Source organism: Bos javanicus, chromosome 23 (assembly GCF_032452875.1).
Source record: "Bos javanicus breed banteng chromosome 23, ARS-OSU_banteng_1.0, whole genome shotgun sequence".
Classification (NCBI taxonomy): domain Eukaryota; kingdom Metazoa; phylum Chordata; class Mammalia; order Artiodactyla; family Bovidae; genus Bos; species Bos javanicus.
In genome coordinates, this window is record NC_083890.1 from 44,520,388 (window position 1) to 44,538,986 (window position 18,599).

At 45.3% G+C, this 18,599-nt stretch overlaps 1 protein-coding gene across 1 annotated transcript; it reads right to left on the reverse strand.

Moving 5' to 3' along the window:
* Positions 1 to 2,002: 2,002 nt before the first annotated feature.
* On the reverse strand, positions 2,003 to 9,301 carry EDN1 (endothelin 1). The gene is made up of 5 exons (XM_061398854.1): positions 8,633 to 9,301; positions 6,897 to 7,065; positions 5,401 to 5,559; positions 5,131 to 5,244; positions 2,003 to 3,229 (listed from the first exon to the last, which is right to left on the reverse strand). Exons 1-5 carry the CDS (start codon positions 8,694 to 8,696, stop codon positions 3,127 to 3,129), a joined length of 609 nt encoding a protein of 202 aa, XP_061254838.1. The 5' UTR covers positions 8,697 to 9,301; the 3' UTR covers positions 2,003 to 3,126.
* Between the last annotated feature and the right edge of the window lie 9,298 nt (positions 9,302 to 18,599).

The following is an 18,599-nucleotide window of genomic DNA, read 5'->3' on the forward strand; positions in this document are numbered from 1 at the left end:
ACTACTGACTCTCATGCACTAAGAGCGCTGCTTCATGCCTTTTTTTTTTTTTTTTTAACTTTTCTTGCTGGTTACTGAGACAGGAAGCATGGAGGAAGAGGATTTAAGAGTCTGAATAATAATTTTTTTTAAGAAAGAAAGAAAAAGAAAATCTTATCTCTGCTGCTTCCTGTGTTTTACTTTTTCTCAGTGGCTTCTTCCCAGGCAATTCCCTCTTAAATATCTTAGATCCACGTCCTCCAAGCTTGGATCTTCACTATTGCCCACCACCTCCACTTCTTCATGTGGTCTCAGGCTTGCTCTTACGGCTCTTAGAGGAGTTCCTCGTTTTCTTCAGTTCACAGATGAGGAAATTCACAATGCCAGCGAATGGAAGAGCTGTTCAGGATTAAGCAGGGGCTAAATTCAGGCCAAGGCCCTTGTCAATGTGGGCAAAACTTCACTATCCTCTTGAGAATCACACGCCGAGAAACAGTGAGCTAGATCAAGTGAGCTCTACAAGCAATGCCCCCAAAGACATTGGTGCATGCGTGCGTGCTCAGTCACGTCCTGCTCTTAGTGACCTCATGGACTGGAGCCCGCTAGGCTCTTCTGTCCTTCTCCAGGGTATGTTTGTTCCCTAGAGAACATTCGTTCTCTGGGGTATGTTCCCAACCCAGGGATTGGACCCGTGTCTCCCGCATCACAGGCAGATTCTTTACCACTGAGCCGTCTGGGGAGTCCCAAAGACACTAGACTGTCTCCTAAAAACAAAACATGAAAGATGAAAACCAATGCCTGTAAAGATGGAAACCCTGCCCAGGTATCTGAAGACTGCTACTGAACATCCTTCAGACGTGTCACTGTTGAAGAATAGTAACCCCACCCCCCCACCCCTGTGAGCTGTTATTTGAGGAAAAACCAGGCATTCTTTCAGGCTTCCCAGGGTGACTCAGTGGTAAAGAATCTGCCTTCCAAGCAGGAGACTTGAGTTTGATCTCTGGGTCAGAAAGATCCCCTGGAGGAGGAAATGGCAACCCACTTCAATATCCTGGGAAATCCCATGGACAGAGGAGTCTGATGGGCTACAGGCCATGGGCTTGCAAAAGCGTCAGATACGACTGAGCAACTAAAACAGCAAACACCAACACGGGCATTCTTTCAGACCCTGTCAGAGAAAAGTGGTGAGATTCTCAGAAGCGGATCAAGCTCATATGGGCTTCTGTGGGCAACAAGCATCTGCAAAGCTATTCTCCCCACTGGGTTGGCAGGTCAGCCGAGGCAAAGTGGAGAGAAGGGAGGGAATGAGAAGCAGGAGGGGCCCAGAATCAGCATTTGGCATCTCTGCCTCCATGGGCGTGTGTCCAGTGCTGGGCTACCGGGAAAGAGCAAAAGTACTTGGTGTTCCTCAATAAACAACCTTCTTAATCTGAGCAAATAAAAAAGCCACTGGGAGCCCTGACTCGCTCTGAGCAGGCCATTTTCCCAGAGCAACTCTGGTGCGGAATGCGTTTAATTAGGTACCTTCAGGGAGGTGGCCTTGCCATCACTTCCTTTAGTTTATTAACATGGAGAAAGCACCTCTCACCACACCATCAGTTTAAACTGCTGGATCCTAACAGGCCAAGCCAAGTTAATGGATGAAGTCCCTGGAGAGTCTGCAGGTGTGAGGAAGCAGAGAGCAGCTATGTAGGAAAAGAGAGGTGTGAAAGCTGAATTTTTGTTTGGTGTTTAGCTAAATGCAATGGCAACCCAGTACATTTGCCTGGAAAATTCCATGGACGGAGGAGCCTGGTAGGCTACAGTCCATGGGGGCGCAAAGAGTAGGACACGACTGAGCAGCTTCACAAATGCAATCAAAAAGCAACTTTTAAGATATAAATCAAATTCTTGTTGTCGTTAGCTAAGATCCTTTTTTCTTCTGATTGTCACCTTTCCAAGAAACCATCTTTACTCATTCCCCTTTTTGAATCTTATCACTGTGGCTCACCTCTCAGAAATTTCAGAGATGATTCAGAATCAGTACAGTAGGGAAAAAAAATATTTATTTTCTAAGGTCATTACCTTGACAGGCAAAACAAAGCATATTTTCAATTTCATTCAGAAATACATTAAAAAAATACATAGACCAATATGGCCTGCCCAAACGCATATTTAACATGGTAAATATAAGGAATAAACTGTTTGAATATAAATATCTATAAAAATATAAGTACATCAAAACGTAATCCAACCTCTTCCATGAGCCAATAAAGGAAAATAATTTTACTGCTTTAAAGCATCACCAATGTTCACCCTTCAATATCTCTCCACAACAACCCTACACCATTGTGTTTCCAAAAATCAAGGTAAGTGAGGGAAACTCCTGATTCAACTGATCTTTTCATTTTTCCTTAGGGAACAGAGCTAGTAGATGACCATGAAAACGTTATATCTACTATTGATGCATTAGACAGACTTCCACGAGGCTAGGAACTAGGATGGGGTTTTTTTTGTGGGGGAAGAGTTTGGGAGGCAATAATTAAAGGTGGGAAATGCTTTGTCAGAGTGCAATACAGATGAGGTAGTCTCCTATGCATGAAACTCATTCTGATTTTCAGTAGTAACAGTTTCTTTCAGTTTTGCATTTTATGAATTAGAAAAACAAGCCTTTTTTTTTCATTTTTACTCGAGTGTTTGTCCTTCGAGTGTTTTCAATTTGTGCATTCCTTAGAAAAATCTTCACGGGGCTTTGGAGTTTCTCCCTGAAATGTGCCAGGCGCCTGAGTGAGACACAAACACTCCCTTAGGACCCTCTTGGAAACTCCGTCCACAAGTGGAATCTCCTCTCCTCCTCCGGCAGGAGGAGGAATCCCAATTTGCAGGTCACTGGGTCTCTTTGCCTTCTTTGCGGGGCCCATTGCCACCCCCATAGAGGAGAGACGGATGAAAACAGCTCGGATGGAGACAAGACTGGCTGGGGGTGCTCCTTAACCTTTCCTGGAATGCTTGCACCCAGGGTGCTGGTCCCCTGCCAGTCTGGAACAAGAAATCGTCTGACCAGGCAGGACGCATTTGCCTCGATCCCAGCCCCGTGGGCAGCGCACAGAGTCAGGCCCAGGGCTCTCTGTGGACGAGGAGCTTCAGACAGGCCCCAAAAACCTGCCCTCAGTGAGCACGGTTGTAGATCACTTTCTTATCTCTGTAGAGCTGGGCTTTCAGCTTGGCAACACGAAAAGATGTTTTGATGCTGTTGCTGATGGCCTCCAACCTATTAAAACCAGACAAGAGAAAACAAATTTTTTTTTTTTGAAAAAATTATTCTTGGGCAAAAGAAACATCTAAAATTAGAATCTGGCACAAACAAATCTAAATCTGGATCCTCAACTTTCACCCTCAACCACGACCACGTGCTTCTCTACTAACCTCAAATGAAAATAAACTGCCTCTGATGCCTAGGGTGAGGCAGGGTTCAGTGAGCAAGGAGAGGGGTGACGTGGTCATATCTACAGCAGCTGGGAATTAAAGAAATTTTAAAGCACGATTTTAAGGTAGACTAGAGATACTTTCTTCTCTTTTTTTAGCCCTATTCCAAGCACTGTTCCAACTTTGGTGGGATTGTATGGAGACACTTACTCAGCAAAGGTTTCAAATTCTCAATCATGTGAGGAATTGAAGCGGGCTTCGAGGGGGAAAGGAATTCAAAACAAGAAGGCCTACAGGCAGGACCCCAAAGCAAACGTCTTATGGCAATTAAAAACTATCATTTTTGCAGGCTTAATGTTTTCTTTGGGTGGGAAGAACAGTAACATTGATTTAATAGTTGATGTAATAGAAACTAATAGAAAAAAATAATTTCCAAGTCAGTTCAGAAACAGTGGTTTACATAATCTTGCCATCTGGAGAAGCGCTGTGCTGTGCTCAGTCATGTCCGACTCTTTGCGACCCTGTGGACTGTAGCCCGCCAGGCTCCTCTGTCCATGGGGATTCTCCAGGCAAGAGTAGTGGAGTGGGTAGCCATGCCCTTCTCCAGGAGATCTTCCCAACCCAGGGACTGAACCCAGATCTCCCACATTGCAGGTGGATTCTTTACCATCTGAGTCACCAGGGAAGCCCAGGAATACTGGAGTGGGTAGCCTATCCTTTCTCCAGGGGATCTTCCCGACCCAGGAATTGAACCCGGGTCTCCTGCATGGTAGGCGGATTCTTTACCAGCTGGGCTACCAGGGAAGCCTGGAGGAGCACTAGTGGCCTCAGTTCATAAATATGGAGACTTTAAGGTCACATGGGAAGCACTGAGCTTGGCCCCAGACAGTAGTAAACAACTCAGAAGTCGTCCATGACCTCCTGGCCTGTGCTCAGAACACTTGGCTCCTAGAACTTCTTGCCACTGGATTTCTAGGAAAAAAATGCCTCTGATCATGAGAGGGAATCAGACTATAGGACAGATCTGAAAGCAGGATTCCTCCCCGCAGCTTGTGAATTTCAAGATGCTTAGGTTGAGGAAGGTTTATCCCTATAGAGCCCCTCAGAGCAACCCTGGGGTGTTATTAATCCAGATCCCAGCTCATGACTGATTAAAAAAATAAGAAAGCTGTTGAGAATGACATTGAATCTCCACCGAATGCATTTCCCTATTAAAAAAGTAAATAAATAAACCTGAAAAATGACATGTTCTAACTCTCACCAACCCTATTTAATGACTTTATTTTCCCTTTGGCCATTTGAATAACTGCTATGTTTTTGAAGAATTTGATTATACATGATTAAAAAAAATAAATTTTCCCTGAAATGATTTTTAATTTCTCAGGGAAAGCTGTAAATATATTGACTCAGAGATGCAAAAACTAGATGTGACCAAATGACAGAGGTGTCCCTAAACAGATTTTTGTTTGGATGAGTGGTGTGTGTGCTAAAGGGCAGCAGACTGAATTATGTAAACCACTGTTTCTGAACCGACTGGGAAATTATTATTATTTTTCTCTTAGTTTCCATTACATCAAAAAAACTTTTGAGAAGGATTCTTTGGCTCTTTTAAGTCTAAAGAACACAGAGATTTCCCTTTCCTCCCTTCGCTTTATATTGTCTTCTAAGCCTTTCTCCCACAGAGGTAAGAATGACTGGAGACTGTTTATAGGTAAAGGGGACCAGCTGTTCATAAGAGTCTCTTACCTTCTTGTTTTCCTTCCGGCCACGAGCTGCTGATGAAGACACTTCTCTCCTAGCTTAGAACAGTCTTTCCCTCTCTTTTGGTTGTTCCAGGCTTTCTCCATGGAGTCTTGGTCCCTGTTAAAATACAGGTAGGGAGGACATTTCAGCAACAGGAAGGCTGGTTGTTCTCAGCGTCTCTGTTGCTTTCTTCAAAGCAAGAAGACGGCATCACGAGAGGAAGAAGGTCAGGAGGCCAAAAAGCTGATCAAAAACAAAGGTGTTTCTACTCACCTGAGTTCTTTTCCTGCTTGGCAAAAATTCCAGCATTTCTTGTCTGTCTGGCTAGCACACTGGCATCTCTTCCTGTGGACTGTCGCCTTTGTAGGAAAGAAGTCCTTTAAGGAGCGCTTGGACCTAGAAGGGCTTCCGAGTCCATATGGAACAACGTGCCTATTATGGAAAGAGAGAAACAGATGATATGAGCATAATTAATCCTCTCCAAAGGCTGCATTCTTTGGGGCCAACCGCCTTCCATTAAAACAGAAGGAGAGCATGCCGCAGCATTTGGTAGCGAAACTTAGAGTCAAAAGCGGTAACAGTCAGGACCATGTGCCCATCAATGGCCCTGAGGGTGTGGACCCAACCGGGAGAAAATCACGTTCTCTAAGTCAATGACATTGCATGTCAACTCGACAGAGTTCAGTTTCTTCTTGACACAGCAGCCTTGCTTTTTGGCCAAAACTATGACATTTCTGCTTTGGTATCTGTTTCATATTTTCTTCCTTTTCTCTCTACTTAGTTAACAGCTCTTGGCAGGTGGGGGACTTCCATGCAAAACCATGACTCATATGATTTTGAAAACTGATTTTTCAACTCAAGTGATACGTGGATATGCTAAAAGGGGCCCCCAGGGAGGCTGGACAAAACAGGCCACCTGGAGCGCGGCTCGTGCCATATTTGCACACCTCCGCTGATTTTGGTGATGATCATGTGGCTATAGAAGGACTCTTTGCCAGAAGGCTCTCCAGTAATTTCCAACGTGTTCATTATGATTCTCACCCAAGGAGTAAAGTCCTCCCCTTGGAACTATCACCTTACTAAATATTAGGCCTGCCATGGTTTTTGTTTGGTTTGCCTTGATTTTGTTTGGATTTTGGTCATCCTCGCTATAACAGGACTCTGCAGGTACAATCAGTGCCTTTTTGTTTACAATTCTTTCTGATGAATGAATTACTTTGCAGGAAGTAAGGGGGAGAAACTGCTCTCTTCACTCTGGAGGCAGAAGAGAAATCTGATCAGGGTATTCCTACTGCTGTCGTGAAATAGGCTTTTCCAAAGGGCAAGGACAAAGGAGTCGGGACACTCAAGTTCCAGGTCTCACTCTGCACAAACAACCTTGCAAATTCAACAATCTGGGTCTTAGTTTTCTCCAAAAGTAAAATGAGGAGACAGCCTGTAAGTCTCTGTCATCACTTCTCCCTCTTAAGTCTCTACGCTCCCATGAGAAGCACAGGTTAGACTAACCCACAGATGACCTCAGCAGTGGCTTCTCAACCCAGAGAATTCGAGAACATTCACCCCTGGGCCCAATACAAAGATCTTCCCCCAACCCCCGAGATGCCTGACACCCTCTGGAGGGGCATTTTGCCCACGGAGGCACTTTCCTGTGGTCAGCTGTGCTACCTTCAGAGACCACGCCAGACAATAACCAGAGAAACTGGGGCTCCGGTCTCCCGTGGAGCCAGAGGGGAGAAAGCCTAGAGTAAGGATGCCCTCTAGAGACTCACTCTGGAGTGTTGACCCAGATGATGTCCAGATGGCAGAAGTAGACACACTCTTTATCCATCAGGGAAGAGCAGGAGCAGCGCTTGGACCGGCGGGGCCTCCAGGGCGTGGCGGGAGCCGGCTTCTCCCCGCCGTCCTCTGCTCCCGAGCTGAGCTCGGTGCCCAGGACCGCTGGGGAGAGAGAGACATCAGGTCAGAGGGAGGTGTCTGCTCCAAGGCCCGGAGGCACACGGGCCACGGCGTGGATGCCAGACCCAGCAGAGCAGGTAAAAGCAGATGAAGCACACCACCAGCCTCCGGCAAGAAACACAGAGGAAAAAGGATGATTTTTTCCCCCTCTCCTTAACATGACTTCACCTGTGTCGCCACTGGCTTATCCGCCTTCAGAGAGATTAAACAAGTGCAGGGGAAACAACCACCTGAAAAGGGAGTTGCCAGCCCCACGAAGGACGCAGCCTTCAAGGAAATACTTAGAAACACTGCTTATGAGACATTTAGGTTGGCTTCTACATGGAACCGAGCGCAGCCTACCGTGGCTTAAAATGGGCTGATGACCAAAACAACCTCAAACTAAGTAAGTCATACTGTCTTTCCCTAGACTCCGAGCCACTTCCCCAGGCGGGATGACCTTTCATTCAGTACCACTGCTTCCCACCTTGTGTTAAGGCAGGGAGTAGCTCAGAAGAGCAGCACCTCTAGAACTTAGGTGGAAATCCAGAGCTTCGGGGAGGTGATTGGAAAGAGAGAAGTCAGTTGAACAGGCAAACCCCAGACTGAAGGGATCACCAAGCAGCCGCTCTTGGAACCCAGACAAGGTTCTGTGGGCTTTGGATTCTAAATCCCGGGAACTGGAGGGCGTGCGTGGGATCTACCAGCTCCCCCTTCCTCACGGCAGCCTTGTCTCCTCTTACTGACAAGTTAGCCCTGCAGCTTATCTGCCCAATTTTGTACATTTCAAATGATCAGACACATTCCAGGATTTTCATTCCCTTGACATCCTTTTCTCTTCAGTCGGGGTCACGAAAAGACAAAAAAAGTGCATTGACCCTAGAAAGAGAGAAACGGGCAGATGCGCACACACTATCTAAATCCCTTGGTAGCCGAGATTTATTCTAGCTCCCCTCCCAGGACAGGTGAATAACACTGGAAATGGAGCTCACACTGTTGTGAGTGCCAAAAACCTGCCAAAAGAAACCCACAGTCAATAATGACAAATTTTAAAGAAAACATCTGCTTCGCCCTGAAACTGCCTGAAGGGTTTTTTCCCCAGACTGTTCTGCAGGTGATTTTAATGTGCATAAACTGCTTGAATGACTTGAATAAAATTCCTTGGCTTCGAGTTGAAAAGTATGAATATTTTACACCTTAACACACTATTAAAACAGTATTTGAATAAGATATAAATACCTATATGTCCTTTTACCTGTCTGAACAGAAAGATTGCAAACACACATTTAGCTAAATTACATCTTGTCTTTAAGTCATATTTTTAAAAGCCAAGAAACACACTAGGCAATAATAATCATGTCACTTTAATGCTAGAGGAGCAATGGTCTTACACAGAGGATTCCACCCCCCCACTGCTAGAAAACTTCAGCAGCTCTGAGCACTAACCCCCCTACACTTGATTTCTGAGCGGCAGTCATAAAAACGCAGTGGGAGAAACAGAAGCAAGAAAAGCATTAAGGTGGAAAAAAAGACCACAGTATTCAAGGATTTTACAAGTCACCGTGCCTACCTGCTTCTGGAGCTCCTTGGAAAGCCACAAACAGCAGAGCGAAAATCATGGGGAAATAATCCATTCTGGGGAGGGGAGAGGATTAAAGGAAGGATTCAAAATCTTTCCCCCTGCAAACTAAACTCGAAGGGAATAAAAAAAGAAAAAGTGCAGGGGAAAAAAAAAAAAATCAGCTTCAGTTCTTTCCAAGCGCTTCGGGTTCTCCGGATCTCAAAATGGTACTTCGGCCTGATTGCTGTTTAACGGGGAGAAAAAAAGAAGTCTCTGCTCTGCGGAGAGGCAGAGCGAGCGGTCCCAGGACGCACGCGGCGGCGGCAGCGGCGGCGGCGGCGCGCGGACCCTGGAGGCGCCGGTCCCAGCGCGGAGGCAGGAGCGCGTCTGACCTGGACAGCTCTCGGCCGGCTTTTTATATTGAACCCCTATAGAGTGGGGGTAAACAGCTCCGATTTTATTCCAGCCCCCAGACAATGTTATTGTGTCATTAGTCACCACCAGGCAACGTGCAGCCGGAGATAAGGCCGGGCTCTAGAGGAAATCACTGCTAACTTCAGAGGCAGACGCCGTCTGACAATTCAGGGGCAGGGCTAAGAAAAAGAAAATACCCATTAGAGAGGGACCTTTGGTAAACCTGCCCGTGCGGCGCGCAGCCGTCTGCTTCCCCTTTGCAAGCTGCCAGCCCCGGAGTTCAAGAATCAGAAGAGGGACTCCAGAAAAGTCATACCATTGGTATGAAAAGTATGAGCTCCAGTTTAAATAGATTGTATTGTTGTGTCCGGGGGGGGGGGGGGGATTTTTTTTTTTTTTAATTGTTGTTCGCTTCACTTGCCTTTTATGTCTCTCTGATTCCTTAGTGCTGATCAGACAGGGGGACTCTCTCCCTCCATCCCCTCTCCCCACCGACTCGGGGTCAGTTTATCTTGGCAGATAGATCCACACACGTTTCTCTGAATTCTGATTCTCCTCCCCTCAAGTTCTTTGCGTCCACAGTGGGAAAGATTGGAGAAGGATTGTCAAGGAAAGAAAGTTTAAAAGAAAGAAAGAAAGAATCCTTTTAGGCACATACCCAATCCTTTCAGGATTGCTGATTAGAAACTGGCCCCCCCCCCCCCCGCATGAACTTTTTATTTTTGTATTCTCCCCCTCTTCGCTTCCCCGGGTCCCCTCCACCTTGGAGGGGGTGGGGCACCAATCTTAAGAAATAGGCAGAGAGGAACGCCAGGGGGAGACGGAGAGCTACAGGGGCGGATGTTCAGGCCAAAAAGGCACAGCCTCGGCTTCCAAATAAGTAACAGAAAGCAAGGCAGCCACCTGAGGAGGGAGCTTAGGAAGGGAAGGGCTGACGCCTGACGCAGAAAGCAGGCTGCCCCTCGGAAGAGTCTACGCACTCTCTACCTCGGGACATCTTTTCTGGATCTTTGTTTTCCTATGGCTTTTGCTTGTAAGTCCAAGGGGTGTCCCTGTGCAGGGTTAGGTGAACATGCCATGCGGATCGTGCTCGGAAGGAGGAAATGCCCTCATTGAATAAGGGATCAGATAATACCTCACATTTAATAATAATGTGTTTATGTTTTCAAAGCGATTTCCTGTCTCCGTAACTATGACATAGCCCCTGAGGTTCCCACAGGGCAGTTATCCGAGGAGACAGCCTGCTGTCTTGCGCGAAAGAAGACATGAAGACAAGACACTTGGCCTTTTCAATTAGCCTCATTTTTCAAGTGAGACAGCTGAGGTGCCCAGAATTTCCTGGCTTCCTCAAAGTCCTTGGTGCGGCTGAGTTAGGCCCCTGGGATAAATTTACAGCATCTTTCCTGCCCCAGAGAAAGACCAGTCTGGGTCTCACTCCTGGGGACACCATCAAATAGATGCTTCTTCCATTTCCTCATCGTGTGTCACTCTAAATCCACCTCCACACACCCGCCCTCCGGGGGAAGAGTCAGGAACCCTCCCTCCCGGCCCCCCAGGAGAGGCCTCCATCCAGGGGTCTCTGCCTGGGCCCTCTGCCTCCTCTCTGTGTGCTGACCTCTGCCCCGCCCTGGGGGCCAAGGAGGGCACAGCTCCCCTCAGACTGGCTGACACCTGGCAGGGAGCCAGCTCTGGCCAGCATCTTCTCACCTCCTCCCACCAGCAGGACCCAGAAGCGCAGAGAAGACCTGAGTTGCATTCACAGGATCCAAGCTTCCCCTAAGGAAGCAGAGGTGCCCTGGGCAATGTGTCTCAGCAGAACTGTATCCCACCCCCATTCTTTTTCTTTTTTTTTTTTTTTAACCTCCTGCAAAATTTAACAAAACACTGGCCACAGTTAGTACCTACCTGTTCTCCCCAGAAACTACCGCCCAGCCCCTCCCAGTCTCTCTGGGTCCAGCCCGGGATACCCTCTGGCAAGGAAGCCCATCTCTTAACTGCCCCCACTTTGGTGAGGATGCCCTTGTGGGTGCCAGCAGCACCCAGCGATCAGGTGGAAAAGTGAAGCAAAATGCACCTGCCCACACACCTTCCCACAGCCTGCCCTCCCCTCCTTGGCTGTGTCATCTGGTGACTTATTTAAATTATAAATACAAAATGTAGGCAGCAGCTTCTGACCCCCCTCCCAGGACCCCAGACCTTCTGTTCAAGTCAATGCACGAGGTCTCAGGTCTGGGAGGGTCCCATGGTTCCGAGACCCATTCAGCCCCCACCTCTTTTAATCTGAAGTTTCCAGGATGCACACGGACATGAATGTGTCTGTGTTTCCATTTTTCTTTGTGCATCTTGGGGCAATGGCTGGGTCTGTCCTCCTGCCGTGCTTACTGGAGGAGGAAGTGGGAGCCCCTTCCACGTGCAGAGAAGGCAGCTGTCTGCAGGGCAGCTGCCCAGGAAAACGTTTTGCCAAGAAGCAAGAGCGGGAGGGAGGAAGAACCCCAACAAACCAGTTTTACAAGCTAAATGCTGCCACTGCTTCTCCCCCTGAAGGCTGGCTGGGATGGGAGGAGGAGAGGAGAAGGTTAAAGTCGCTGGACAAAGTAATAAAAGGGATCCCACCTCCCTCCCCAGGCCCCAGGCTCCAGCCCAGCCCTCCAGAACCAAGCAGGTCAAAGGCTCTTTGCAGCCACAGTCCAGCTCAGAGAGGAAAGGGAAGGGAAGGGAGAGAGAGGTCAAGAAGATGGCTTTTCTCCCCCAATAGAATAGTTTTCTGTTGCTGTTCTTGTTTTTAATGTTACACTTGAACACTGGAAACTATTTGATAAAGCTATTTTGTGTGTGTGTGTTTCTTTCTGTATCTTTTGCTAATGTATTAATAGATAGCTATAAATAAAACACCCTGCTCCCCAAATACAGATGCTACACAGTAGCAAAAGGTACTGTTTTTAGCACTCCTCAGCTTTGCTCTTTCTCAACTTTTGCGTAATAAAATTTGCAACTTTGCCAAGCCAGTAAATTTGGGGTGAGAAGTGGCATTGAGCTCAGCAAAAAACGAGCGGCCAGCCGTTAGGTTGCTGGGCGAGCGCACGAGGAGCAGGGAGCTGGTTTTGTGTGGGCTCGGTGAAGCTGTCCAGGCCACCAGTTCAGTCTTGTATTGTTGACTGTTTTAAGTCTCTACTTTGCATAGCACTGTTATGAAAGGCTGTGCATGGCAGGCGTTACCCTGTGACATATTACAACCTCCAGGAGTCATGAACAAACAGCTTCCCCTTCTGTCAAGATCTAGTGGTATTTAGCACAGGAAATAGGATGGTGCTCCGGAAAGCTTCATCCTATGCATCCAAAAACATAGAACGTGAGAGTCCATTGATATGATAGATGAATGCATAAAGGTGTGGGGTATAGATAATACATGTACTATTCCACAGGTATATAATGGAATACTGCTGCTGCGGCTGCTAAGTCACTTCAGTCGTGTCCGACCCCATAGACGGCAGCCCACCAGGCTCCGCTGTCCCTGGGATTCTCCAGGCAAGAACACTGGAGTGGGTTGCCCTTTTCCTCTCCAATGCATGAAAGTGAAAAGTGAAAGTGAAGTCGCTCAGTTGTGTCCGACTCTTAGCGACCCCATGGACTACAGCCCACCAGGCTCCTCCGTCCATGGAAGTTTCCAGGCAAGAGTACTGGAGTGGGGTGCCATTGCCTTCTTCCAGTGGACTACTACTCAGCCATAAATGAAAACATGGCTAGAATGAGAGGGCATTATGCTACATGAAATAAGTCAGACAGAGAAAGAAAATGCCATGTGATTTTATTTACAAGTAAAATCTTAAAAACAACAAAACAAAAACAGACTCTTGGATGCAGAGACGAAGCTGCTGGTTGCCAGAGGGGAGGGAGGAGAGGGCTGAGTGTAATAGGTAAGGGCGATTGAGAGGTACAGAGTTCCACTTGTAGAATAAATAGCCCATGGGGATTTAATGTACAGCACGGGAATATGGATAACAATAACGTTGGTAATAACTTTGTATGCTGACAGATGGTAATTGGACTCATCATGGTGATCGTTTTGTAATGCATAAAACTATCGAATCACTGTGCTCTACACCTGAAGCTAATATAAGACTGTAATACAGGCATTTGAAAGGTAATATCTACAAAAGAGAAACAGATTCACAGACTCGGAGAATGAACTTCTGGTTACCAGGTGGAAGGATTGGGGAAAGGGATAGTTCGGGAATTCGGGAGTGACATGTACACACTGCTATATTTACAGTGGATAACCAGCAAGGACCTACTGTATAGCACAGGGAATTTTGCTCAATGTAAAAAAAAAAAAAGAGAGAATGGTGATTTTCAGGAGATGGAGGTGAAGTGGATGAGGGAAATGGGAGTGATGTTGGTCAAAGGATATAAACCTAGAAAATGAGTAAGATTTGAGGGTGTAGCGTGTAACCTGGTGAATATAGTCCACAGTACTGCATTCTATGGTTGAAAGTTTCTAACAGAGTAGATCTCACATGTTTTCACCACAAAAATAGAATTATGTGATGTAAGGAAGGTGCTAGATAACACTACCGTGGTAACAATTTGCAACATATAAATGTGTCAAATCAACACACCACACCCCTTAAACTTACACAACTTTATGTGTCAACCATGTCTCTATTTGAAAAAAGTTTCTTTCGCATCTCATATCAGTTCAGTTCAGTTCCGTCGCTCAGTCGTGTCCGACTCTTTGCAACCCCATGAATCACAGCACGCCAGGCCTCCCTGTCTATCACCAACTCCCGGAGTTCACTCAGACTTACGTCCATCGAGTCAGTGATGCCATCCAGCCATCTCATCCTCTGTCGTCCCCTTCTCCTCCTGCCCCCAATCCCTCCCAGCATCAGACTCTTTTCCAATGAGTCAACTCTTTGCATGAGGTGGCCAAAGTACTGGAGTCTCAGCTTTAGCATCATTCCTTCCAAAGAAATCCCAGGGCTGATCTCCTTCAGAATGGACTGGTTGGATCTCCTTGCAGTCCATATAGAATGGCAAAATAAATAAATAAATAAGCCAAAGGTTCATCCTCATTATCAACTTCTGTGTAATAAAAATCCTTTGGTATCCTGCTGAAATTGATAAAGCTACCTTAAGAAAGTAGCAAGAAAATGATTCATTTGAAACTCATTTTCATATTAGAAATCAGGAAGCTTCTAGTATTCAATTTCATGTGCACATATGATAATTAAGTCCACACCGGTCACATCGGTGCCAAAAAGTTATTCTAAGCATTTTGTGTGTTCCGGGTTCAGTTCAGCTCAGGCACTCAGTCGTGTCCGACTCTGCGACCCTACGGACTGCAGCATGCCAGGCTTCCCTGTCCTTCACCAGCCCCCGAAGTTTGCTCTAACTCATGTCCATTGAGTTGGTGATGCCATCCAATCATCTTACCCTCTGTTGTCCACTTCTCCTCCTGCCTTCAGTCTTTCCCAGCATCAGGATCTTTTCCAATGAGTCAGTTCTTTGCATCAGTATTGGCCATCAGTTATGGCCAAAGTACTGGTGTTTCAGCTTTAGCATTAGTCCTTCCAATGAATATTCAGGATTGATTTCCTTTAGGATTGACATGTTGGATCTCCTTGCAATCCAAGGGACTCTCAAGAGCCTTCTCCAACACCACAGTTTAAAAGTATCAATTCGCTTTCTTTATAGTCCAACTCTCACATCCATACATGACCACTGGAAAAACCATAGCTTTGACTAGATGGACCTTTGTTGGCAAAGTAATGTCTCTGCTTTTTAATATGCTGTCTAGGTTGGTCATAGCTTTTCTTCCAAGGAGTAAGCATCTTTTAATTTCATGGCTGCAGTCACCATCTGCAGTGATTTTGAAGCCTCCAAAATTAAAGTCTCACTGTTTCCATTGTTTCTGCTTCTATTTGCCATGAAGTGATGGGACCAGATGCCATGATCTTAGTTTTCCGAATGTTGAGTTTTAAGCTAGCTTTTCCACTCTCTTCTTTCACTTTCATCAAGAGGCTCTTTAGTTCTTCTTTGCTTTCTGCTATAAGGGTGGTGTCATCTGCACATCTAGGTTATTGATATTTCTCCCAGGAATCTTGATTCCAACTTGTGCTTCATCCAGTCTGGGATTTTGCATGATGTATTCTGCATATAAGTTAAATAAGCAGGGTAACAATATACAGCCTTGATGTACTCCTTTCCCGATTTGGAACCAGTCTGTTGTTCCATGTCCATTTCTAACTGTTGCTTCCTGACCTGCATACAGGTTTATCAGGAGGCAGGTCAGGTGGTCTGGTATTCCCATCTTTTTAAGAATTTGCCACAGTTTGTTGTGATGATCACAGTCAAAGCCTTTGGTGTAGTCAATAAAGCAGAAGTAAATGTTTTTCTGGAACTCTCTTGCTTTTTCGATGATCCAACGGATGTAGGCAATGTTCCAAGTTCAATAACTTCCTATTCACAGGTCAACAGATAGACATAGATTAATAAACTCCACTAGGGAAAAAGCAGCACCAGGGACAGTCATTGACCACGATCAAAAAAGACAGTCACTGAGGTGGGAAAGCTAAATTTAAAGTGAAAGTTGCTCAGTCATGCCTGACTCTTTGCGACCCCATGGACTGTAAAGTCCATGTTTATAGACTGTATAGTCCATGGAATTCTCCAGGTCAGAATATTGGAGGGGGTAGCCTTTTCCTTCTCTAAGGGATCTTCCCGACAACCCAGGAATCAAACTGGGGTCTCCTACACTGCAGGTGGATTCTTTACCAATTGAGCTATCAGGGAAGCAGGGATATGGTGATCCTAGAATGATGCAAGAGCTAATCATGGGATGAAAGAGGCTAAATGAATATTTTAAAGAATAGCAAAAAGATCTTCAGAGATGAGAGGGGTTAGGAGCTGTGGCAAAGGGGCTAAGAATGGGCAGAGAATGTTAGCAAGATGGGTTGGTTATTGAATTTACAGTCATTGGATCAAACGATTGGTGATGATGTAAGAGAGCAAGATTGTCCAGGTGACCTATGAAGGTAATGCTAATATCTTGGCGACGTGCCAGCATAATGTTCAATGTCTGCAGGGCTCACACTGTGACATCCTCAGGATGCATCTGGGGCACAAAAAAGAAAAGCCACAGAAGCCATGAAGAACTCCTTCCTAGTGAATCTACTGATTTTGACAGTGTCAGTGTATGGACTATGTCAGCATTAGGTCTGGATTTTATTTGTATTAGAAAAATATTAAACGAGTTAAAATTATTCCCACATTTTGCAAATCTCCTGTTTTGGACTAAGTCATTTGCAGGAAGGGAAAGTCTTCACTATAGAGCTAGTTTATTAACCATTCAGTCATGTCCAACTCTTTGTGAACCCGTGAACTACAGCCCTCCAGGCTCCTCTGTCCAGGAGATTTCCTGGGCAAGAATACTGAAGTGGGTTGCCATTTCCTTCTCCAGGGGATCTTCCCAACCCAGGATGGATCCTGGGTCTCCTGCATTGTAGGCAGATTCTTTACCATCTGAGCCACCAAGAGTTTTAGAAACGTTCTCTGACTGCCTGTATTTCTTCTCATCCCCTTCCTTTCATGAGAAAAGATTTGATACAAGGATTATTTTTATTATTCTCATCAGCTGCCAACATACAAGTAATTCAAGTTTCCCTCTTTAAACTAGGATTTTGATGGAAGAAAATTTCTCTTCCAATAATATGTTTTCTTAAATATGAGCATGCAGTGAACTGCATGTGTACTGCCTGTCATCATTGGGGGAAAAATTGGGGAAAGAGGGTTACTTATTTAAAGGGGCATTTGGATTCATTTTAAAATGCTAATTCAAAAAATAAATAAATAAAATGCTAATTCAATTTCACAAGTTCCAGAATATATCTAATGCTAAGGGTTTGTTTGATTTGGCATTTCTACTTCTTTAGTTTGTTCTTCTGATGGGAAAAAAAAGAAAAAGCTTTTTGGACTGGTTACAAGAATAATTTTCCTGGAAATTGATGTCTTTAAATTCTTTTTTTCTGTGAAGCTTAAAAAACATCCATATACTTTTTGTTCATATTCAGTTCAGTTCAGCTCAGTTCAGTTCAGTCACTCAGTTGTGTCCAACTCTATGCGACCCCCATGGACTGCAGCACGCCAGGCCTCCCTGTCCATCACCAACTCCCAGAGCTTGCTCAAACTCAGGTCCATCGAGTCGGTGATGCCATCCAGCCATCTTATCCTCTGTCATCCCCTTCTCCTACTGCCCTCAATCTTTCCCCAAATCAGGGTCTTTTCCAATGAGTCAGTTCTTTGCATCAAATGGCCAAAGTATTGGAACTCAGCATCAGTCCTTCCAATGAATATTCAGGACTGATTTCCTTTAGGATTGACTGGTTGGATCTCCTTGCAGTCCAAGGGACTCTCGAGAGTCTTCTCCAACACCACAGTTCAAAAGCATCAATTTTTCTGTGCTCAGCTTTCCTTATAGTCCAACTCTCCCATCCATACATGACTATTGGAAAAATCATAGTTTGACTAGACAGACCTTTGTTGGCAAAGTTAATGTCTCTGCTTTTTAATATGCTGTCTAGTTTGGTCATAGCTTTTCTTCCAAGGAGCAAGTGCCTTTTAATTTCATGGCTGCAGTCATCACTTGCAATGATTTTAGAGCCCAAGAAAATAAAAAGTCTCTCACTGTTTCCATTGTTTCCCTATCTACTTGCCATGAGGTGATGGGACCAGATGCCATGATCTTTGTTTTCTGAATGTTGAATTTTATGACAGCTTTTTCACTCTCCTCTTTCATTTGCATCAAGAGGTTCTTTAGTTTCTTTAGCTTGTTCATATTATTTAATATTTATTGATTATTATCTTTCTCTTACAGTAGTTTTTACTAAGGACAGTGAAATAAGTCAAAAGACTTTGAAGGACATTTCTTTCCTACACACAATTCACAAGAGCAGAGATTGTGGAGTGATGACATTGTGTTTGTTGCTACCTTATTATGTTGATTTATTGTAGAGGAATATAGGGAAAAGAAAAATGGGACAAAATGAAAGCTTAGGAGATGTTGGCTTTTGGCTGAATTTTAAGCAACATTCAGAAAACTAAGATCATGACATCTGGTCCCATCACTTCATGGGAAATAGATGGGGAAACAGTGGAAACAGTGTCAGACTTTATTTTTGGGCTCCAAAATCACTGCAGATGGTGATTGCAGCCATGAAATTAAAAGACGCTTACTCCTTGGAAGGGAAGTTATGACCAACCTAGATAGCGTATTCAAAAGCAGAGACATTACTTTGCCAACAAAGGTTCATCTAGTCAAGGCTATGGTTTTTCCAGTGGTCATGTATGGATGTGAGAGTTGGACTGTGAAGAAGGCTGAGCGCTGAAGAATTGGTGCTTTTGAACTGTGGTGTTGTAGAAGATGCTTGAGCGTCCCTTGGACTGCAAGGAGATCCAACCAGTCCATTCTAAAGAGATCAGCCCTGGGATTTCTTTGGAAGGAATGATGCTAAAGCTGAAACTCCAATACTTTGGCCACCTCATGCGAAGAGTTGACTCATTGGAA

What these genes read in the sequence shown, in the direction of transcription:
- EDN1 (XM_061398854.1), bottom strand. Translation starts at nt 8,696, where the DNA reads ATGGATTATTTCCCCATGATTTTCGCTCTGCTGTTTGTGGCTTTCCAA. An exon ending in CCAAGGAGCTCCAGAAGCAG is followed by an intron (nt 7,066 to 8,632) that starts GTAGGCACGGTG and finishes CTCTCTCCCCAG; the next exon opens with CGGTCCTGGGCACCGAGCTC. An exon ending in ATCTGGGTCAACACTCCAGA is followed by an intron (nt 5,560 to 6,896) that starts GTGAGTCTCTAG and finishes TTTCCATAATAG; the next exon opens with GCACGTTGTTCCATATGGAC.